General features: G+C 48.5%; 7 protein-coding genes across 7 annotated transcripts; 4 read left to right on the forward strand and 3 right to left on the reverse strand.

Annotated features, from left to right (window-relative positions):
* Positions 1-87: 87 nt before the first annotated feature.
* FOBCDRAFT_48304 (chloride channel) lies at positions 88-3,288 on the reverse strand. Its single transcript, XM_031188375.3, has 6 exons — positions 2,335-3,288; positions 2,126-2,278; positions 1,962-2,076; positions 1,819-1,910; positions 1,584-1,769; positions 88-1,527 (listed from the first exon to the last, which is right to left on the reverse strand). Exons 1-6 carry the CDS (start codon positions 3,196-3,198, stop codon positions 202-204), a joined length of 2,736 nt encoding a protein of 911 aa, XP_031035640.3. The 5' UTR covers positions 3,199-3,288; the 3' UTR covers positions 88-201.
* Positions 3,289-3,967: 679 nt separating this feature from the next.
* FOBCDRAFT_140907 (Neurochondrin-domain-containing protein) lies at positions 3,968-5,951 on the forward strand (the record flags this gene model as incomplete). Its single annotated transcript, XM_031188374.2, has 3 exons — positions 3,968-4,335; positions 4,383-4,689; positions 4,740-5,951. 3 exons carry the CDS (start codon positions 3,968-3,970, stop codon positions 5,949-5,951), a joined length of 1,887 nt encoding a protein of 628 aa, XP_031035639.2.
* Positions 5,952-6,377: 426 nt separating this feature from the next.
* On the forward strand, positions 6,378-7,846 carry FOBCDRAFT_297207 (uncharacterized protein; the record flags this gene model as incomplete). Its single annotated transcript, XM_031188373.3, has 1 exon — positions 6,378-7,846. One exon carries the CDS (start codon positions 6,378-6,380, stop codon positions 7,812-7,814), a length of 1,437 nt encoding a protein of 478 aa, XP_031035638.2. The 3' UTR covers positions 7,815-7,846.
* Positions 7,847-7,863: 17 nt separating this feature from the next.
* On the reverse strand, positions 7,864-8,475 carry FOBCDRAFT_297209 (uncharacterized protein; the record flags this gene model as incomplete). The annotated part of the gene is made up of 1 exon (XM_031188372.3): positions 7,864-8,475. One exon carries the CDS (start codon positions 8,473-8,475, stop codon positions 7,870-7,872), a length of 606 nt encoding a protein of 201 aa, XP_031035637.2. The 3' UTR covers positions 7,864-7,869.
* Positions 8,476-8,794: 319 nt separating this feature from the next.
* Positions 8,795-10,756, reverse strand: FOBCDRAFT_229569 (major facilitator superfamily domain-containing protein). Its single transcript, XM_031188369.3, has 3 exons — positions 10,284-10,756; positions 10,089-10,227; positions 8,795-10,031 (listed from the first exon to the last, which is right to left on the reverse strand). Exons 1-3 carry the CDS (start codon positions 10,386-10,388, stop codon positions 8,863-8,865), a joined length of 1,413 nt encoding a protein of 470 aa, XP_031035634.2. The 5' UTR covers positions 10,389-10,756; the 3' UTR covers positions 8,795-8,862.
* Positions 10,757-14,284: 3,528 nt separating this feature from the next.
* Positions 14,285-15,662, forward strand: FOBCDRAFT_48342 (CD42_CHICK cell division control protein 42). Its single transcript, XM_031188366.3, has 4 exons — positions 14,285-14,514; positions 14,715-14,834; positions 15,038-15,416; positions 15,492-15,662. The coding sequence occupies exons 1-4, from the start codon at positions 14,492-14,494 to the stop codon at positions 15,555-15,557; spliced, it is 588 nt and encodes a 195-aa protein (XP_031035631.3). The 5' UTR covers positions 14,285-14,491; the 3' UTR covers positions 15,558-15,662.
* A 1,650-nt stretch (positions 15,663-17,312) lies between these two features.
* On the forward strand, positions 17,313-19,291 carry FOBCDRAFT_205305 (uncharacterized protein; the record flags this gene model as incomplete). Its single annotated transcript, XM_054706516.2, has 4 exons — positions 17,313-17,432; positions 17,525-18,636; positions 18,895-18,993; positions 19,072-19,291. 4 exons carry the CDS (start codon positions 17,313-17,315, stop codon positions 19,289-19,291), a joined length of 1,551 nt encoding a protein of 516 aa, XP_054562491.2.
* Positions 19,292-22,323: the final 3,032 nt, after the last annotated feature.

Below are 22,323 nucleotides of genomic sequence, written 5' to 3' on the forward strand. Positions count from 1 at the left end.
CCCGAAGCGCATGATGGCACATAATGGTTTATTTCGGAAACTGAGATGGGAGGTCAGCAATATTTCAGAATGAAATTTGGATGAAGCGTTGAATTGTACATATATATAGCCTATCAAGAACAGCAAACTCGTCTATATGATCAAAACCAATATACCCACGACCAATAATACATGACCCAGCATCAAATCTATAGGCTCCTTTTATAACATTGGCTCTTCCCCTTGTATGCTATCCCCATCATCTGCACCATCGCCATGTAATAATCCACTACTTTCACCGCCGCCATTGTCGTCTGCTATCCTGTCGGTCACGCCAGTCTCATGACCAGCACCGCCGGGTGCTAGACCCATGGTGCGGCGTGTCTCTTCGGCACCATTGAGGACATACCAGACGTCCTTCTTTGTCAACAAGCCCTGCAGAACACCGCGATCGCTGAAGAGAAGATATCTCAGGCCGAGCTTTTGGAAATATGTAGCGACAAGGTGAAGACTTGTATGCGAAGCCCGGGTAAGCGGTGTTTGGTCCATCCAGGGGCGAAGATCCAGGGTTGTGCGTGGATCTGCCATGGGCTGGTGAGAAAAGAAGGCTTCAGTCTCAGGGGGCAGCAAACGAGGTGCTTGCGTTGAGGCTGAGAGATTGTATGCCAGCTCGGCACGAGAGATATATCCAAGCAGAATGGCTTCTCGGGGATCTGATATGACGGGGAAACCGCGGTATGGGTGCATCTCGAGGATAGTGGTGAGAGATGCGATAGTGTGACCTGTGGCAGTAAGAACTACAAGATCCTCGATGCGAGTCATGACTTGAGAAGCTGGGATGTCAGGAATAGATTCGTTATTCTCACTATTGTCGAGAAAAGGATATTCGTTGAAGTGAATCCACGATTCGTAGATACCGCGACGAGAGAAAGCATCGCCCACCCACTTTGATATCATGACAGCGATCATAATGGGGAGAACATAGGTGAGGGCGCCAGTGAGCTCGAACATGATGACGACAATAGAGACGGTCAAGCGAGTTACTCCAGCAAGAGATGCTGCTGCTCCGACGATGGCGTATGTACCTGGTGTAACGCAGGGTATATCAGGTTCGCATGAGCCAAATAAGAAAAATCCAGGGTGATTGGTAACCCAAATCTCCATAATGATACCTACAGCGCGGCCTGTCAAGGCACCAATGGCCATAGAAGGGAGAATAATTCCGGCGGGAATTTGGAGACCGAATGTGACAGCGGCGAGGAAGAAGCCCAATACTGACGCAAAGACTAGGAGGACAATGGTCCTGGCCGAGGCAGCTCCTGTTCTACAGAGGCCGATGGGGTCGTCGAGAACCTGCGAGCATTCTGAAAAGAGGTTGGAGACGAGCTCAGTCGTCTGCACCTTCATGTAGAAGTTAGGATAGTTGATGAGGGCAGTGAAGAAGGCCACGATGAGAACCTGGACGATAGGGCCTGGGATCCATCGGTTTGACTTCTTCCAGCGAGCAATAGCCATGTTGAGTCTTATGAAGAGACCGCCATGTATGCCCTGGAAAGGAAATACTGTTAGTTACTTTTTCTGTTCGTGCTTGATATTGGACTTACACCCATGACGCCTAGTATGGCGTAGGGGAGCAGCTCGAAGCCATGCCATCCAATGCTGTAGTGAACTTGATACAAGACAAGCTTGCCAGATCGAAAGGGGTCGAAAGCCTGAAGAACAACTGCAGCAGTCATGGCACAGACAAAGCTCTGCCACATCGTCTTGTCTGGAAAGTAATAAGACAAAGTCTGTAGAGAATTAGTATTGGTTGGGGGGTTGGGGCTGAGCATAACTAACCTCGAGACTGAACAAGACACCACCGATGGGGGAACCAAAGGCAACTGAGACACCTGAGGCGGCAGCAGCCGAAAGAACCTCACGTTTGCGAGCTAATAGCGTTAGCTGATGACAACTGACTGCATTATAGGGAAGCTCTATACCTTCATTGTCATTGATGTTGCGGAACAATTTCGTAAATACGTTGGCGCAACAGCAAGCAACATGAATTAGGGGGCCTTCTTTACCCAACCACATGCCTGATGCAACAGCAAGAGCCTGTGATGGTGTCAGTAATGAGCTGGTAAGCAGTGTAAACTTGACTTACAAGACCAAGAGACTTAATAATGAGTGTCCAGAGCCCAAGGAACCGTCGAATGACGAAGCCCCCCAGAACAGTCTTGATTTCTGGAATACCACTGTGCTTTGCGTAGATGGCATATTCCTGGACGAGAAGTGCTGCGACATATGCAAACAGCATCTTCCAATCGTTAGCCATATGAGGTAGTAGAAGTTACGGGGGTCCAGTGTGCATACCGCGAAAGAAACAAAGAAGAAATACTCAATAAACCACTTGCCACTTTTTGAATGGACTCCCAGAGCGTCGCCCCAAGTTTTCCAACCGTCACATTTGGAGCCTTGGTCATAGCCATAACAGCAGAACGCCTTATTTAGGTAAAAATGGCCTCCTTCTGGTCCACTCGCGCAGTATCCTTCCTTCAAATCTCCAAGCCAATCGGTCGTGACGTTGATGACAGCAGCAACAGTGCCTACAAGCATACCCGTCAAGAGCAGGACGATCCAGACTTGGCTGGCATCAATGAGGCGTCGCACATAACCTATAACCCCAGACGCACTCGAGTATAGCATGCGCAATCTCTGGCGCTCTTTTGTGTATTCGAAAATCCAATCGATAGCCGTAAGATCCTCGTAGCCGACTCGACGCCCTGGTCCCTCGACATACCAATCATGCGGCACACCATCCTTGGAAGCTTCGTTGAACATGACAGCCTCAGGGCGCGGGGGAGTATTAGAGCTTGAATAAACAGCTGGAGACGGTCCTCTCGAGGAGGCATGCGGTCGTGAGCCTGTGATGGCGGAGAGAAGTCTAGAGGGCGCAGACCAGAGCGAGGGACCCTGCCTGCGTTTAAAGGTCATGGGTGCACTCAGATTGCTCTGAAGCGGATCGTCGCCGAGCACATGGTCTCGGTCGCGAGACCTACCACGGCCGCTGTCATCGCTGGCGTCGTCGTGAAGGAAATCGAGCTCGTCGCGATCGTCGGAATTGGAGTTTGGAGTATGCGACGAGGACGAGGCGGAAGCAGAAGCAGAAGCAGAAGCAGAAGCGGAGGCGAGGGCGTAGGGGTCGTTTTGAGACGCTCCAGACATGATGCGGCTCATGACATTGTGATTATGCGGTGTAAGAGCTCACAGCTGGCCCGGAGTCTTTGGTTTGTGAGAGACTGAAAGGGAGAGTCCAGATAAAGTTAGATACGAGGTTGTTGATGTCCATGTCAAGTGCGCTATTGACTGGGAGGGTTCAGTGGAGGACACGCAATGGCTACAGTTGGTCTGGTTGGTCGTTGTAAGGCTTGGATTGCCTAAAACGTCGACTCGACCAGCTGAAAACAAGCATCATGGCGTCGGGCGGTTGTTTATAGCTGAGACAAGGAAGAGTTTAAGAAATATTGAAACATTCTATTGTCTCGAGTTGCATTTTTGAAGCTCAAGTTTAAATACTAACTAAAGCAATTGCCTGGTCTCGCGAAGATCTTGGCTTTCATTGTCCTTGTCGAAGCTAGCTTAAAACACTTATTTATATCACATTCCTAATAGACTGATTAGTATATGATAGTACGGAACGGTATACTTGGACCTCAATAATAATTAGGATTTATTCATCATGTAAAGTGAATTCGTTGATATCACCCCTTCCCTAAATGTTGGAGGTTTCTAGAATTCATCTACGGAGGGGAATTTATAAATAGTGGGACCCAACAAAGTTGTTGCAAGTCGAGTCCATCAATACACACTCTTCTCATCTTAGCAACTATTTTCATATACAGCCAAATCTTTATTTATCTCAAGACACTCAAGTGTTGCAGTCAGCGTATGGAAACTACAGCTCTGTATCCGGAACTCGACTCACTACTACAAAATAGGGACCAAGATGGCTGAAAATACACAAAGTACTGCTTCGCAACCAACAGACGTCAACAAGATACGATCACTTCTCAAGGCCAAAGATGATACCCAAAGATTTGTAGGACTAGCCCTCCTAAAATCTCTTCTCGACAGCTCAGAACAACTTCGCCAAGATGAGCAAACAGTTCAAGGTCTATGGTCCAGTCTCTCGCCCAAGTTCCTCGACCGACTACTACGCACAGGCTCAAAGCCTTCAACTCAGAATTCAAAAGAGATGTTGGATTTGGCTGTATCTGTCTTGTACATTTTCTCCATTCTTCTTCCCGATCAGGCTAAGAGTGACGCCAAATTCATCAACAGAATCCCCTTGCTCGTCAATGCAGTTCTCTACAGGTATGAAGCCTCGCCAGGCAAAAGGAAAAAACTAATGGCTGTTTCAGCCCTGAAGACACCACAAAGTTAATACTTCAACTACTACATATGCTAGCAAGCTCACAGCAAGGAGCACAAGAATTTATCAAGGTGGAAGACTTTAGCTCCCTTACCGAGATCGCTCCTAGCCATGCACAGGTTCTGGATATCTTTTGCTTTGCATGGCTCAATTCTATGACAACCATTGAAGATCCCTCTACGCTGGTGAGGCAGATTGACGACACGATTCAAAGTCTGGTCTCATCATTCACTGGAACTGATGCTGTCACTCTTCTCGAGTTCCTTGGTTACTTTCTTCGGCATGCCAACTCTTCTGTGCGTTTTCCACACCTTCTCCGAGAGAATCATCTAACCATTTGCTTCAGATTCTTCCTCAGCATCCCAAGTGGCTCAAAGTAGTCGTTAGCTACATTCAAAACCTCGTCACAAGTAGGCCAACACCTGAAGCCCGAGCGGCATATACGAATGCCACAGCCTCGATACTCCAAGCTTTCCCGTCCGAGGCACCGAAGTTGGTGTTTATCGACGACAAAAAGGATGACAAGGCCTTCTCATACCTACTCATCAACCTCCTACTCATTGATATTCGCTCTTCGGCTCCCACTCTTCTAGAACAGCTAAATAAGCCCGAGTACCCCAAAGTCTCAACACGCCTCACATCTGCATTCGACGTCATCTCAATCTTCATTGGATACCTCGTGCAGTGTTTGGAAGACGAGTCCATGGAAACCTTCTTCATGACCCCTGAGAACCTCCTTAAGCTCCGTAAGGGCATTTCCGAGACAATGTCTCTCACAGCCGAGTATCTTCGCGATCGATGGGATGCTTCTGTTGCCGGAGCCATGGGACTACATCCAGACGCTCGTACTGGTACGATAGACACATCAGCTGGAGTCCACCACACACTCGCTTGGGACTCAATGAGAGATAATGCTGATGATGATATGTTCATACTTTCAGCTGTGCGAGCGTTGGCGCTCTGGCTGCGAGAAGAGGAGAATGATATCCTGCGAAAAGAGGCTACGGGTTTGATGGATATGTTTATGGATCTTTACAAATCCAGCTCTCAGCATAAACTCGACTTCCGATCTCCGGTCCTCGTGGCTCTCGAGGGTGTGACTACGCTACCCAAAGGTCGCGAGCTGTTGCTCGTCAACGAAGGGTGGACAATTCTCGCTCACGATCTGAACTCTATTCTGCAGCATGCCTCACAGACTTGGGGAGAGCAGGAGGTTGCTCGGGCTACAGACATTGTTCGCATTCTGCTTCCCATAGTTGAGCAAGAATCCAACGGTGTTCCTGAAGCTTGGATGGATCTCATCACTTCAGTGGCAGCATGGGATGTCCCTGACTCAGGATTACCACCCCAGGTACAGGAAGCAGTAATATCCTCTTTGCAACTTTGCTGCGCGGTGCTTGTAGCGGCGAACCGGGGCATGCGGCAGAGATATAAGCACTCTATTGCTGCTATCTATGGGATTGCGTCTCAACTTGCTAAGCAAGTCAGTCAGGATAACCCTGAGAGGGAAATGTTAGAAGACGTTCTTGCTACATTGGGTTCGTTAAAGCAGGAGTGATGAAAACTACGAATTACCCTTTCAGGCGTACAAATATTAACACGACGTTCATCGAGCTAAATGTTGTGAAGGATGGATAGTGCTTATGTCAATACGTTAAGCGCTTATATACACCTTCAGTGGTCGTGTTGTTCTGTCCTACCCCTCACGAGATTGTGGCATCCCCTTTGGCCAACGGTAACTTCATCAATCACGCTGACGAAACGCGGGCGTTGCGTTGTAAGAGATGAATAAGCCACCTGCTTACATGGCGCTGAACGATGGCGCCTCGTATAAGAGGCTTCTATTCATACACTCTATTTAGCAGGTCTTTAAGTCCTGATAGAATCAAACCTCAATTGACAACCTCTGTTCATGAATCGCCTCATCGGCCTATCGCGTCTAACTCCCATCAGTCAGTTTCTCAAGCGCCAATATCTTCATACAATGGCTACGCACTACGACGTTATCGTCCTCGGCTCCGGTCAGAGTGGCAACCCAGTCGCCAAAGCCTTCGCCAATGCTGGTCGCAAAACAGCTGTGATTGAGCGTACGGCACTAGGCGGCACTTGTGTCAATGTTGGTTGTACGCCTACAAAGACCATGATCGCCTCTGGAAGAGCAGCCTACATGACCAAACGTGGTAAAGACTATGGCGTACACGAAGGAAATGGTAATGTTGAGATCGACATGGCTCGTGTAAGGCAGCGCAAGCGCGAAATCGTGGAGCAGTGGAACGCCGGCAGTGTCAGAGGTTTGGATGCAGCAGGTGTCGATGTGATTATGGGCGACGGTAGCTTTGTCGGCGAGAAGAAACTTAAAGTATTGTTGAACAATGGGGGCGAGAAAGAGGTCAGTGCCGATCAAATTTTCATCAACGTCGGTGAGAGGCCATCGAGGCCAGATATCATAGGTCTCGACGATGTTGATCCAGCACGAGTACTCAACTCGACTACTATCATGGAACTGGGTGAGGTTCCACAGCGTCTCGTTGTGTTGGGCGGCGGGTATATCGGCCTTGAGTTTGGACAGCTCTTTCGCCGCTTTGGTTCTGAAGTGACTGTTATTCAAAGGGCCAAACAGCTTGTGCCCCGAGAAGACACTGACGTGGCAAAGTGTCTCATGGATATCCTTCAACAGGATGGCATCACGGTTCATCTTTCGAGCACAGTGAACTCGATCTCAGCTTCGAAGGACACAAAGACACCTTTCGCAGTGAGCGTCAAGACTCCAGGAGGGGAGACAGAAGTTTCCGGAACACATCTCCTGCTGGCAACAGGCCGAGTGCCCAATACAGATAGCCTCAACCTCTCCGAAGTTGGCATCGAGACGACTCCTAGAGGTCACATTATTGTCGACGATAAACTCCAGACCACGGCTTCAGATATCTACGCCATAGGAGACTGCCACGGAGGTGCTGCTTTTACACACATGTCCTACGATGATTCTCGCATTATCCGCACCAACCTCATTCCAGAAGCTATGTCATCCACAACTCCAGCTATGCCTACGACAAAGGCGTCGATTTCACGAGTTCTGACTCCTTATGTCATGTACACCGATCCACAGCTTGGCCATGTTGGGCTCCACGCTAGAGACCTCGCCAACAGTTCAAGGGAAGTGAAGATTGCCACGATGCCTATGAGTTATGTTGCAAGGGCGCTGGAGACAGCAGAGCCACGTGGTATGATGAAGGCGACTGTGGATGCAAAAACCGGTGACATCTTGGGATTCACATGTTTGGGATTGGAAGGTGGTGAAATCATGTCGATTGTGCAAACTGCTATGATGGGTAATTTGAAGTGGTGGGATTTGGAAGCAGCTGTTTATGCTCATCCGACTCTGGCCGAGAGTCTGAACAACCTGTGGGGACACTGGGAATAACTGATGTATCTGAGCATGGCCATATATGATAGACATAGTATCAATATGAAGGCATTCAAACTGCTGTGCTCTGTGGTTGCGTGGCTGCGGCAGTTTGGCTTGTCTTCTTTTCAGCTGCCTCCGCTTTAGCACGTCGTTTCCTCGCTCGTCGCACCTCAATTTCCACGTGTAGCATTTCAGCGTTGACAGAAACAAGCCTTGGGATAATATCCTCTACTGCTTTCACGGAATGTGTCTGTGCCGTGCGGAGAGGCATAGGCGCGAATAACCCAAACCATTGCAAGGGGTTCTTGTTCTGTTTTCGCTTCTTTTCTGTAGGGCTGGCCTCTTTCGCCTCTGGTGTTGATGCATTGTCAGGCTTCTCGGCTGAGGAGGTTTCTTCCTTATCTGCTACATTGTCTTCGTCGGGAGCAGGAAAGAATGAGAAGCTTGGGCTCTGGCTTGCATTCTGCTCAATGGCAAGAAGGCGTGTTGCTTGCATTCTTTCATCGTAGTGATCCTGACCGTACCTCATGCCTCTCTCACCAGCGAAATTAGCGCGGGCGATATTGTGAAAGACATCAGATTGAATCTGAGATAGACTCTGGCGGAGTTGACTGTATTCGTCTAGCAGGTTGAGATAGCGTTTAAGGAGCTCATCAATGTGTTGCTGCTCCTCCATGATGTGTGGTGATATATAAAAAGTGCTTGTTTCTGGGAAATCCAGAGGAATTCGGGGGCAATATAAGCGGAACAACGACGATAATCTAATTATGATTTGTTACAGAAAATGAATCACAAGTTTCGATGTAAATATATCATCGAGCGAATGAGTTGTAGTTGACAGGAGATTGATCAAAGCATGAGCCTGACTGTGCGGTATTGAAGCTGCCTTCCAAATGAACAGCTGTTCCCTTTAGGTTTAGCTTGATATGGTCCACAGTGTCCGAGGCATCCAGTTCGGGCAGTGAAGGACTACGTATACTTTCATATGTATATAAATAACCTCAATCTTGAACCTACAATAATTGTATTCTGTTTGAATTATTTAGGCTTCAGCTGAATTCTGTCACCCCCAACCTCTAAGCTTGACCTTCAGTGGCCCGCCCGTATACAAAACGGTTGGAATAGCGGACACAAACACTACTATACCCAGACTCCATCCGACAGTTGCCCAACCAGCGCTATCCTTGACCATTCCGCCCATTATAGGTCCTACCAGAGACCCTCCCGAGTATGCCATGTTATACAGGCCATACGCTTGAGCAATCTGCCCCGTACCTTCAGTGCCGTCCTCGCCCTGGACGGACCAAGTGATCTCGGCCATCAGGGGACCAAAGATGCAGGCCGTGGCGATGCCCACACCAGCCAAGAGCCCGCAAAGAAGGGTCTTGTCTTGAATCGTATTCTCGTCGACGAACCTCAGACATACAGCAAAGGGTGTGGCGAAGAGGAAGCCGAATGAAGCGAGCCACTTAGGGCCGTATCGATCGCCAACCATGCCAACCACAGGTCCCAGAAATGATGGCAGAATGACCGGGAGGAATATTAGTCCTGCTCCAATGGAATCCCAGCCAAATATCTCGTGTGTGAGAAGGGGGAGAGTACTTTCGAGCGCCGTGTTGATAAGTGCCTGGACGAAGGTTCCCCACAGGGCAGCCAGGAATCGAGGCTGCCCCAGGAGCTTGACGAGTGTCTTGATAGGTGATCGTGATGGGTCTGACACGTCCTTGGTCTGCCCACCTGTTTGCTGAGCGATATTATCTTTGCTCTTCTCAATTTTCGGTTCCTCCGTTACGACACGTTCTGGATCTGCCTCGGCTATAGGTTCCGCCCTATCAAGCCACCTTTTGGCGTCCTTGACCTCGATGATGATAAGACGCAGGACAATGTCAACAGCGAGAAGGCCAAAGCACATGGCGAAAACGGAGTAGTAACCTCCCTTTCCATATACGAGACCTCCCAGTAGAGGTGCCACCAAGATGCCCAGACTGCAAGCTGTGCTGATCCAACCCATGGCTTTGCCGATATGCTCCTTGTCGACAGTATCGACAACAAGTGCAAGGCCAACAGTCCATGTTAGTGCGGCCGATATACCTTGCAGAGCACGGCCGATCATGAAGAGAGCAAGCGTGCGACCTACGCATAGAAAAACGGTAGCACCACACAATACAATAAGACCTATAAGCATAGGTACCCGGCGGTTGTGGATTCTGTCGGCTAGATAACCCCAGACAGCTGTTATAGTCACCATAAGTTATATACTATCACTTCAAGGGGGGACTGTGGACATACGAGAACCAGCCAAGAGTGCAGCACCAAACACGGCCAATGCTATGGAGACCCAGTACTGCACCCTTTTTGTGCTGATACCAATTCGATCCTGAAGAGAGAATGGAAGTATGGGAACGATGACACCATACAGAAAGATGTCCTGAGGCCATATTAGTCAACTGGCTCTTCAAAGTCGAAGAGCAACAGGCGACTTACAGTGAAGATTGCAAAGGAACATGTGGTGACGATGAGGCCAGCCGAGGACCGCACCTTGAGCAGAACCGGCGGCTTGTCCTTGTGAGGCCATCTTAGCAACCCCATGGCCAGCAATCGACAGTCGGTGCTTTGTTTAGCGAGCTTCTCAGGCCCGAGTGTTCATCATTTCAAGAGAGGTTAAAGCCTGGGAAGATGGATCTCAACTGACACTTTTCTAACATCTCTGTACCCACTTACTGCCCCCCGGATTGCGGACATCTCGCGCCCCGATGATGGACGGATGACAGGTCCGTATTCTCCGTTTGGGTTTAGCGCCATCTCGAGACTGTGATGTGATGAATGTGATGACTTTGAAGGTGAGATGTTTGCCGAAGATGCGGAGTATCTACAAGCTATTGATTACCAAGGTTTAGCTGCAGGAAGAAACTAGTTGTAGATCTAGCAGAAGAAAGATGTGGGAGGCCGAGATGCAGGGTCAAATTATGCTTCAACGGCTTCTTAGTTAATGCTTAGGTTGGCCAAGACCATACTGTTACACGAAGAAGGAAAGAATTACAATAAAACCTAGATACATATATATAATTGGACATAGATTACTTGAAGATCGTTCTGATGGTTTGTGGAAAACGGTAGTTGATGGTGGAAAGTTTTCGAAGTCCTCAACTGCCCAAGTAGACATATCTTGAGGGTTCATAAACAGGCCTTCCTTGAATCTGATAATGTCATCGTTTCTTTAATCATCGAGAACACTTGATGTTGATGATGGGAGACTACTAATTGGCTGTGGCGTTATAGTGTGGCATACTATACATTTCACAGCTGTTCCCCGTTGAGGTTCCCCGAATGCTACGCCGACGATAGCCTGGCAATGCAGGAAGATTGGTTCTTCCAAAAAGAAATAGGCGATCCGATCCTATAGGTTCATAAAAATTCCACGCTTATCGATACTATTCAAAGATTGGAATCATAAAGCATCACCTGAAGCGAACTCAGCAAAAGTAAATAAACGGGCGGGATAAACCTCTTCAAGCTACAAGACCGTGCAGATCGACAGATGACGAGCTGAACGGAGCTCATGTCTCAGTTTGAATCACGTATGATGAGAATATGCAATTTAACAAAAGCACCTTCGTGCAGGTGAGACAAGCAGATAAGCTGCACATTCCCCTCGTCCCATGTTGATAAGTTAGACCCCCAACATGCGATTGCGACAGGAGCATTATCAAACTGAAATTGACAGGCGTGACAGAGCTGCAGCTGGAAGTCTGTTAAGGGTATGAATATGTGACAAGTTCACGAGGCTGATCTCCACTGCATAAACTTGAGCAGGGAGCCCTTGATCAAAGTAATATCCCTGGGCTGAAGCTTCAGTGTTGATGTCGGTAAGTTCCTATACTAGCGAGCGGGTGCTGGGATGAGTGATTCCGAGATTTGTGTCCGCGCGTGTCTCCCCAGTCACCGTTTATCACAGGGCTGTTGTGTTGTTTATCAGAGGGTAATGATACTCTGACTAACGATATTGTCGCAGTGCAACAGGGACTCGAGAGACTCGGCAATTGCCAACAAACATGTTTTGTTCTTCTTCCTCTTCCTCTTCTTGTTGTTTCCCTTTGTGACCCTGCTTCGGGACGTCGCACACGGCACTCGAAGTGATCGTGTTAGGTGAAACCGGGGGGGGGGGTTCTTTATTCGGATCTCCGAGCCAAAGGAGGTTGAAACACATAACACAAAGATCTTCGTCAATCCGCAGTGGCCAGTGGTCACGCGTGCGTCACAATTTGCATTGGCATCAAAGCACTCGACACTTGTAAAGCAGATCCCCTTGTTAAGCGAGAGCTTTGAATATAGGGGACCAAGGGCATGGACCAGAGAGAGCTACTTGCAACAAGCCCCCGACCCCTTCCGGATCACCAGATGGATAGGCTCTTAATGCGCTGCAACTTGCAAGGCGAGGCAATCAGGACCAGGCGGGAACAGAACGAGTCCAATCGGACATGTCACGATCTGATATACGACACCACCAGTGAAGCGAAGTCAAAGGACAAGCATACCCTTACAACAAAGCAACGCACGCACGGAGAACAATCGGATCTGACGAGCGGATCGTCGTCCCATTCTCTGACCCCTATTCCCTTACTTTTTTTTTCACCTCTTTCTTTGGTTCTTGTCTTTATGCAAGCACTTGGTGCCGGGTGGCCCAATCCTCGTGTCGTCATCAATTATCGCATTCGTCCTCTGCTACTAGCTGGTGTAAGTTAACGTCAATAACAAAGGGTCCTTGTTTGCGCCATTCAGCACGGTTCTCGCGCAGTCCCTCGAGGTCAAGTATTTGTTATGGCTAAAGGACTGGCTTACAGGCCTTTGTCCCAAATTTCCAAGCCAAAGACCAGAAAATTTGCCCCTGAGTTAGAAGGTTTCATATTTGCAACTGAGGGATACTCTGGATGGTTCTTATACGGGATAAGGCTGTCATTGAAGGAATGGCGTTGATGAACCAGGTATCCGCCTGATAAAGAGCTACTTTACCCTATGACGTCTATATGTGTGGTTGAAAGTATCTGGGTATTGATGACTAACAGTGGACCCTCCCTGCGCGCAGGCTCCCGTATCTTTGGGATGATGACGCTAAAAGGCCCTGAAGAGTTCCAGTATCGCCGTTGCACCTGCCATCCATGGATCGACGGACGCTCCAGAGTCCAGGCCTTGCCTCATTTCCATTCCATATTACGGCTTCTTGTGTCTGACATTGATTTTGCGTTATCATATCACTCACTTGGTGCCACTTATCAACAACTGCAATCTAATCATCGATTCGACTCGACTCGACGACAATTTCGGATTCTTCTTGGTAAGGTAGGTATCTTGCTTGGACTTGCATCAAGAAGTCGGTAAACGATACCGACCAGCCAGCGCACAGCATCGCGACCTACCTAAATCACTAACAGGTTGGTCTATTTCTTCATGGGTATCAGAGTCGTGACCACATCACCACCAACTCGACCATTTCGATCATAATCAGTACCTCACTCAGGATCTCCTGGAGTCTGCCTGACAACTCTATCCCCTTTCTCTTTTCTTTTCTTTTCTTTTCTTTTCTGCTCTTTTACCTATAACCTCACATCGTGCATTTCTTTTCCCCTTCGTACCTTGTCCCCTCCACTCAGACTGGTAACGCATCCACCTCCCCAATCCACATTGGCCTGGCCTGGTCTCCTTTACTTGGTGCTTGTTTAGCCCATCAAGTAGAGGCGGTACTTTGCTGTACTGCTAAGCTGGCGGTTCTCACAAGTGTACTTGGCTGTACGTAGAGTACCTACCATTGGATGGGTGCTTGCCTGTCTAGGCTAAACATGGAACTGGGAGAGGTGCTGGCTTTGAACGTTCCAACCTCCCCCTCTCTTCTCTCCCCGTCCCCGTAATACCATTTTCCTATCCCCTGCTCTGCCTGCCCCATGCTAGGCTAGGCTGCCTTGTGCTGGTACCTCCAGGCTAATGCTACTGGTGTTGGTCCCTTTGCTTTGCTTTGCCTTGCCTTACCTTACCTCACCTCAACTTGCTTTGCCTTGGTTTCCTGCCTGGCTTGGTTTTCTGCGGCGGTATCTGTCTGTCTGTGCTGCTACTTTGCTTCATCGAGGCCCACTACCACTGTACACGGCCTGTGCCTCTCTTTTTAACTCTTGCCAGCGCCTGTGCCTCTTCTCTTTTTGCTTGGACTGGACCCTTTACCAGCTGGTAGTCGCACGTCAATCAATCGTGTCTTCCACTCCCGCTCACCTCTCTTGTTGCAGGTTTGAAATTTCCGTCGACCGTAGTCTCCTCAGTCACTCCCAGGCTCTCCACCTCCACCCATTCGCTGGCCTAGATCCAGAACCCAAACCAAACCAAAGCGCACCTCAACGCAACTCCATACCAATCCGCTACCTAGACCTACCGAAAGCCGCATCCACCGCAATCTTGACTTGTCTTCAACCACCTCAATCCGCCATCAAACAGTACAGCCCAACATATTCGCCTTCCCTCGACTTATCATCCTTATTTCAACCTATTCTCCCCGACACCTATTTGGACTCGACTTTCTCCGCTCCGCAACCCCCCGCTCTCTTACCGTAGTCGCGCGCATCCGCCCGCCAATAGAGCTTTACCACTCGACCGCTTGCATTTCACTTTAACATAGACGAGCTCCTGCCGAGGAGCTTTCGTGAGGAACAATGGCTGTTGTCGCAACTATTAAGTATGTTTTTATCGCTTGGATTTGTGCTGCCGCAATGCTTTGCGATGATTTGCTTCCCTTGGCTTGCTTTATCTCTACACCGAGATTGTCCTACGGCAAAGCACCCTAAGCATACCTGCGCATCTACTCTGCATGCCTGTTACCCTGTCCGCCATTCGCACAATCATTCTTGAGGCTAATCCGGTTTACCCCTTTTCTAGGTGCGTCGTCGTTGGTGACGGTGCTGTTGGAAAGACCTGCCTTCTCATCAGCTACACAACAAACAAGTTTCCCTCCGAATATGTCCCTACAGTCTTCGACAACTACGCAGTTACGGTTATGTGAGTCTACCTGCACGCCTATCGATCGACACCAGCCCCCCACAGGGTATCCCCACCTGCAATGGACGTCTTCAGTCATGAAAGCCATCACCGACTTCTGGCTTGAGCAGTGTGATGGATTCTGTGATAAGAGGGGCGATCTGCGGATATGTTTGATGGGCGGCAACTTGGCCAGTCGAAGAAGGGTTGCTGATTACTTACAGGATAGGAGATGAGCCGTACACTCTCGGTTTGTTCGATACCGCTGGTCAAGAAGATTATGACAGACTGCGACCTCTTTCATATCCCCAGACCGATGTCTTCCTCGTCTGCTTTTCCGTCACCTCGCCTGCTTCCTTCGAAAACGTCCGCGAGAAGTGGTTCCCCGAGGTCCGCCACCACTGCCCTGGCGTTCCCTGTTTGATTGTTGGTACCCAGGTGGATTTGAGGGACGACCCTAGTGTTCGAGAGAAGCTGTCAAAGCAAAAGATGCAACCAGTACGACGAGAGGATGGTGAACGAATGGCGAAGGACTTGGGTGCTGTCAAGTACGTTGAGTGCAGTGCTCTCACCCAGTATAAGCTTAAGGATGTATTTGACGAGGTATGTCTTTACTGTTTGAAAAACCTCCCCCATCTATAAACGTTACTTGAAACATTTGCTGATTGTATTATACAGGCTATCGTTGCAGCACTTGAGCCCCCTGCTCCTAAAAAGAAGTCACACAAGTGCCTTGTCCTATAAACGGAAATGGGATAGCCGCAGCCGAGCTATGACACCACCTTCTCCTACTTCCCCTGGGAATTTTTGGTTGAGTTAGGAACATGCCCAGTAGACATGCACGAATAGAGTTCTTTGGCGAAGGCACGGCAAGACGACATTGGGATGACCTGCGCTGGTGGAACGGAACGTTATGGGTTTCAAAGAGAGTGATCGTTCTTTGCATGAGGTGAACTAAGAGACGGAACAAAACTCGGGGAGCAGGCGTCCTGTTCCGCAACGAGAAGAGGAAGAAGGTTTTGAAGGGGTGACACCGACCGAGAGCTGCCGGGAGCCGCTGCGCGTAGCCCCCAGCCGGAACTTCCACCGAAAAGCCTCTTCTATCCCAGTGGTCTCCCCGAGTTTCTTTAGGCTGGAATCCAATGCATCTTGTTCTCTGGCCCTCGCGAGATGGATCAAGTGGCAAGAGAAAGGACTGGTAGCGGACGAAGACAACGATTCACACATCTAGGCGGGAATGCTTTGATAGGAAAGTTTGGCGATTGGGGTGATTTACATCAATGTCTTGTCTTGATTCATACTAAGTTATAGAAAATTTTGTATTTCATGTTTGAACCTTTCAATGGATCATGTTGACTAGCACCGGTGAACTTGCACTGAGATATGTTTCGGCGGATGAAGAAGCATAGTGGCATGAAGTATGGTCTTTGCTTTCAACTCGACCAGCAAGTATGTTAGATCTCGCGGGGTTTCAAAGCTACCTGGTAAAGCTCTTTATATGTACTTGACCTGGGGAAATGCACTTGGCAGGCAAAACCTTGCTTGCCAGCTCGGTAGATGGATCGGGCCCGGACTGTCCTTGGGACCGGCTAACTGCCGGTGTATATTGTAGATCAAGTGTAGTTATCAACATAGTAGTTGATGTTGAAAGGGACATATTACTTGTCTGGGATGATGTCCTGTTTGAGACAAAGACAGACTGTTCTCCTCGAGTGCTGCAAGGTGTGGTGAATGACGGAGGGTACTACGCCTTTTGACAGACAAGTGTACACCCTATGCGATGTGTATTAAGCATGATGCGTAATGGAACAAATATGTGTTGTCCGTAAAATGGTCCTGGAAATTAAGATACCTAGAAGATGCCTGCTCCTCAACAGTAAGGTATGACTGTAAGAGCCACACGTGAGATAGAAGGGAACTTGATATTGTAAAGTCAAAGAATGTTAGGGGATATCCTCGTTTATAACTGTTGGACAAACAATTCTGCGGCTGAAGATGATTTGACTTTGTTAAGAATACCTAACGTTGCCGGTAGATATGAGGTGCCGTCGCCCCAACTTTCCTATCTCAACCTAGTTCCACGCCAAAGACCCATTTTCTGGTCACTATCTCTCAACCCAAAAGTGAAATCATAGGGCCTCTATGTGCAATTCTATGCCTGAATCAGGCAAATTCGCTCCCTAAACCTCATGAGGGCTCGAGGCGGGGAAGAAAGACAACTGCGGGGAGATCGTTATCCGGTCAGAACTGCCTCGATTGACCAATCGGCGATTGTCATATCTCTCTTTTGAGGCTTTCATTGAGTTGAGGTATGTTTGATCTGATGGATCTTGACTCGTGGGGCCGGATGCCCGCCCGGTGGAGGGTGAAGCATAGGTAGTGACTATATAGACCTCACTGGTTGCCTCTCTTTTCTTCTGCTTCTTTCTCTCTTCTTGTGATTCTAAGTTCACATATTTGCAAGTTGAATTCATTGGTGAATTACGACTGCAACTCATCATGAAGCTCCTAAACGTTCTCGCTTTGGCGGGGCTGGCCACAGCTTGCGCTCATGATCATGATGATAAGGAGTGGACGAAAGAGGAACTTGATGAGCTTGAGCAGAAATGGGGTTATGAGGTATGTGATAGGCTCTTGGTAGAGAAGGCTCCAAGTGTCTCACCAAACACATCATGACTATCATGAGAGGTCTATATACTGACTCCTCGCAGTGGCCCTTTGCTGGCATCAACACATTTGCCCATCTCAACCATGTAAAGTGCCTCACTGAACCCACTGAGCCTTTCGATATTGCTATTGTCGGTGCTCCTTTCGACACAGCGGTGAGCTACCGCCCAGGAGCTCGTTTTGGCCCACGAGCTATTCGCTCTGCATCTGCTCGTCAGACATCCATGCGTGGATTCAACCCCCGAGCTGGTATTAACCCTTACCAGAACTGGGCTAAGATTGTGGACTGTGGTGATATTTCTATCACCCCCATCGACAACAACATTGCTCGCGAGCAGATGACCCAGGCTTTCAAGCAGCTTGGTCGCCGCAAGACAGTTTCTGCGCTTGCGCCCAAGGCTCGACTGGTAACTTTGGGTGGTGATCACTCTTTGGCTCTCCCTGCTTTGAGAGCGTTGAACGAGATTCATGGGAAGCCTATCCAGGTCCTGCACTTCGATGGTGGGTTGATTGTGCCCTTCGTTAACTATCTAGTGAAGAACCTCATTAACACATCCACCACAGCTCATCTCGATACCTGGAACCCAGCTGCCTATCCTTCGTGGTGGGGAGCCACTCAGTTTACCCACGGCTCCATGTTTTGGATGGCCAACCAGGAAGGTCTCCTTTCAAACTCCTCCTCTGAACGCTCGGTTCATGCCGGTCTACGCACTAGGCTCTCAGGTAACGACTTTGCCGACAACGAGGACGACACCTCCCAAGGCTGGGTCCGCTTCACAGCCGACGATATTGATGATCTCGGTACCAAGGGAATAATCGACGGTATCCTTAAGGTCCTTGGTACCGAGAACCCTGTGTATCTCTCCGTCGACATCGATGTTCTGGATCCCGCCTTTGCACCCGGCACCGGAACCCCTGAGCCCGGTGGTTGGTCTACCCGCGAGTTCATCCGCATTCTTCGCGGCCTTGAGGGCTTGAACCTAGTTGGTGCTGATGTTGTTGAGGTGTCTCCTGCTTACCAGAATGGTGGTGAGGAGACAGCTCTGGCTGCTGCTCAGGTTGTGTATGAGATCATTAGCTCTATGGTCAAGAGAGGCCTTCAGGATGGCGGAAAGGAGGGCAATGGCGGCAATGCTGCTGCTGGTAAAGATGAGTTGTAAGTGGCATCAAGAGATGTGGCGTTATGTGTTATGAATGATAATGAGGACTTGCATGGGTTTTGGTCAGCGTCAAAAGAATGTACATGAAATGGAGTGGGTGTGACTTATAGCAGAGGAAAATATCATTGAAATTACTGAACTGTTCTGGTTCTTCCATTCTGGTTTCTCGGCAAATACTGCCACTGGTTTTAAAATTGCATACGTTTCACAGAACAATTCCATGAATAATACTCAGACTTATGGACGACTGACAGAGAGGATCATAAGATGAACTTGTTGAAGTTCAACGAAAGGGTCGAGAGGAACTACCTTAACGACTTTGCCTACAAGGTTTCTTTTGTTGGTGACATCTTGTAAGTCTAACTTGGGATGCTGCAATATTTGACTGGCTATTTGAACCATCTACCCGAAGTAGCAAACAAACTATGAAGCCTCGTCGTGCAACCCCATGTAGTATCAAAGGAACGTGTCTGTGCCACAGGTAACGGCTCGAGGGAACACTCGAAAGCCTTCGAGTCCTACGGGTTTCAGACCTATAGAAGGCTTGTGAGCAGCCTGGGAGAACTGAGAAATGGCACGGAAATGGTCGAGCTTCGGTGCCTGCAATTGAACACCCAATCCTCCATATCAGTACGAACCATTATTGGTTGACGAATTGTGGTTTTACGTTGAGTTCAGTGCAAATACTCGCTAATAATTAACCATGAGTTTCGCTTGGCAGATGTGGTTGGAGATCTAATAGATATGATTAATGAATCCCTGAGGTAGTCACGTTCTCTCAAGGATAGGATGTAAGATGGTTTCCTTGACACTGACAGCACAAAGAGGGCATGGAACTCTCAGGGATGATAGGCGAGGTCTGGAGTTCGCCAAGATGGGATAGTAGCTGGTCAAGGCGCAGTATCCGTAGCATCGCGGGACGTGGGATCAGAGATGGAACCACTAACAGTAGTAGCATTAAATGAAATGCCACTTTCAGACCGACGTTTCTGTTCAACTCACTTAGGTGAGAGTTGGTGAACATTATGCGCAACCGGGAGTACAAGACTCTCAGCGTCAACTAGGAATGTATCCGCACACACTTCGAACCATTGAAAGCGGGTGGCGCGTCTGCGAAGCGCCTGAGACGCTTCCGAAAATAGAATTGACTTCCATGTTCTGAAGGCGATTGTGTTTGGGAGTGAGGTGCTTCAAGACTAGGGCCCGTGTTGATGTTTCACGGCGACTGGGGACCATGTAACAAGGGGAAGAATACGAATCGAATCGTTTTCCCTTCTTCTCGCTTGTACGACTTGTACTGAACTTTGAAGTACGTACAAAGATTGGGTGTAGTAGCCACCATAGAGAGGCTCGTTCTGCGTGTCTTATATGAGCGGCTGGTTAGACTGAGCTACGATGAACTGTCTGATATTGGAGGCTCTGTTGGATCTGCAAGAGTCTCTAACGATACAGCTGTCAAACTGGCTTCACGCTGAGGGCATTTGAGCGTTTCAAGTGACGCGGGTGAAGTTACTCTTTGAGCTTTGAGCAAGTTTAGCGCGAAGAAACGGGCGGACCGTCAGACCCATTAATAAATAACCCCTACGGAGTACATAATCATGAGTTAGGGGTCCAGTTTGTGCCAGGGGTGAAGAGAAGCGGTTGAGCGACTGTGGAATATGGATAATGGATGTATAATCACAGAGTTGGTTAAAAATTGGGGTATGAGCTGTAATGGTCATAGATCTTGGTAGAGACACAGTTGAGGAATGTTTCCACTGATGGTGACATTTGAATTGAGTAGATTCTCGTATATGCTGCATCCAAAGTCTATTCAGCATTGCTTTGGTCTCAATTTCATCATCATGCTATTTTATCCCGAAACAAAACCGACCTAGCTCAGAATGGACAAGTCATATCTGCATTCATCAGGACCTACCTGAAAACTATCTGCACAACAATTACAGAGTAATAATAGCAGACTGACTACCCCTATCTGATCCTGAGCCCAGAATTGATCGCGTGGTATGGATGGATATTCACCGGCAGATCCAAGAAGCCAAGCCGAGACAAACAGTCCAGTCTCCCAGATGGACGGGATTGGATTGCATGTTTCCCAACAAGGGGAAGCTTGTCTGTATGTAACATTGCAGTGCATATAATATTATTTGCATCTCCAACACTGGATATCTTCAAACGACGGAACCGGTCGATGAAGGGCTGCTATTGATGGAAACTCATTATCCAGGACTAACCTTTTACCATAGATGTTCTGATACACTTGCTTTACTTCAGGCTGTTTCTATTGTCATTCCCAACTGGTATTGACTGACGATCAACGACTTCGGTTCAGTCCGTCACCGACCTTTAGTGACAACTAATCGACATGATCCCTGTCAGGGTCATTAAACTATCGGAGCAGCCAATTCCAACCTTGACCCCCTTTAGGCAATGGTCCCCTTGTCCAATGTCCCCTCACGGGCCCCTGATGTTGATGCTGGCCCCCCAGGCCCCAGAGCCTCCCCTTCTCCACAGCCCAACAGAGGCAATGCGTTGTCTGTCTCTTTGAACCACGAGACTTGGCCTTCAGCTCCCCCTGAAAAGATGCACCAATCCTCTCCTTTCAGTCCCTGACTGGCTCGCCGTTGTCCGTCGTCGGTAGCCTCTAAGCCCGTCTTGGTCTTAGTCCAATAGCTTTCACCTTTAGCCTCGACCGTTCATTTTGTGTTGGTGTTTTGTGCATGTGCTATTGATGAATTGTGCATCCACTCACTCACTCACTGTCTCTTCTCTTCTTTCATTTCCATGACCGTGAATTGACCACTTCATGACTCTATTCATTCATGCAGTTGGTTAGTGGAGGCACTGAGTAGTGGCATATTGTACATAATTATTTTATCACCGTTGGATTGCTGCATTCATTCTTGCTGCTCATCAGCTCTTTCCTGTCTTCTTTTCATGATCAACAAGTCATCTTTGATCATTCTTTCCGTTCTCGATCTTCTAACTTCATCCATTCCTTCTTCAGCTTCTTATTATCAATCCGTCCTTTTCCATCAACCTCCTCTTCTCATAATCTCAACCTCTACCTTTTCTTCTTATTCTTCTTCTCTCATTTCATAATTATCCCTTCTCAATCTACAACTCCACCCACCCACCGAACCCTCCTCCACCTCATTCCCTACCAGGTTTGTCTGGCCTTTTTTCTCTCCCTCCCTGGCGCCTCTTTGCTCATTTGAGCATTATTACCTTGCATTATTTCCAACCTACTGGACTGGCTTTTTTGTACCTACAGGCTATGGTCTACCACCCACAGCTAATCATTCGAGCTTCTATTACATTACTTGTCGGCCTGAGGCTCACCGAGCACACCCCCTGTGTTTCCTGGTCCCTGATCTTTTGGAGGTCAACCTGGACGGCATCGAAATTCATCCCTCTCTCCCTCCTTTGACTCCTTCTTCCCTCCACATCTGTACCGTCCTCTCTTCGACGCCGACTTTTGTCTCTTCTTCTTCTCCGTAAAGTCTCGTCTCTCATACTCACTCACTGTCTAGGGCTTTCGTTGATTGCTCCTTGGCAGATGCAGTGTCGTTCTTCCTTCTGTTGAGACTACACTTTTCGGCTTCGTCGACACTCGTTTCGGCCATATTGCTTTATTAATACTTTTACCTGCTCAGCTCACTTTGTCCCTGGATATCATCCTA

Source organism: Fusarium oxysporum, chromosome VIII, assembly GCF_013085055.1.
Source record: "Fusarium oxysporum Fo47 chromosome VIII, complete sequence".
Classification (NCBI taxonomy): Eukaryota; Fungi; Ascomycota; class Sordariomycetes; order Hypocreales; family Nectriaceae; genus Fusarium; species Fusarium oxysporum.

What these genes read in the sequence shown, in the direction of transcription:
- FOBCDRAFT_48304 (XM_031188375.3), bottom strand. Translation starts at nt 3,198, where the DNA reads ATGAGCCGCATCATGTCTGGAGCGTCTCAAAACGACCCCTACGCCCTC. An exon ending in CAACATCAATGACAATGAAG is followed by an intron (nt 1,911 to 1,961) that starts GTATAGAGCTTC and finishes TAACGCTATTAG; the next exon opens with CTCGCAAACGTGAGGTTCTT. An exon ending in GTGTCTTGTTCAGTCTCGAG is followed by an intron (nt 1,770 to 1,818) that starts GTTAGTTATGCT and finishes AATTCTCTACAG; the next exon opens with ACTTTGTCTTATTACTTTCC.
- FOBCDRAFT_48342 (XM_031188366.3), top strand. Translation starts at nt 14,492, where the DNA reads ATGGCTGTTGTCGCAACTATTAA. An exon ending in GCTGTTGTCGCAACTATTAA is followed by an intron (nt 14,515 to 14,714) that starts GTATGTTTTTAT and finishes CCCCTTTTCTAG; the next exon opens with GTGCGTCGTCGTTGGTGACG. An exon ending in AACTACGCAGTTACGGTTAT is followed by an intron (nt 14,835 to 15,037) that starts GTGAGTCTACCT and finishes GATTACTTACAG; the next exon opens with GATAGGAGATGAGCCGTACA.
- FOBCDRAFT_229569 (XM_031188369.3), bottom strand. Translation starts at nt 10,388, where the DNA reads ATGGGGTTGCTAAGATGGCCTCACAAGGACAAGCCGCCGGTTCTGCTC. An exon ending in GTTCCTTTGCAATCTTCACT is followed by an intron (nt 10,228 to 10,283) that starts GTAAGTCGCCTG and finishes ATATGGCCTCAG; the next exon opens with GACATCTTTCTGTATGGTGT. An exon ending in TGCACTCTTGGCTGGTTCTC is followed by an intron (nt 10,032 to 10,088) that starts GTATGTCCACAG and finishes TGACTATAACAG; the next exon opens with CTGTCTGGGGTTATCTAGCC.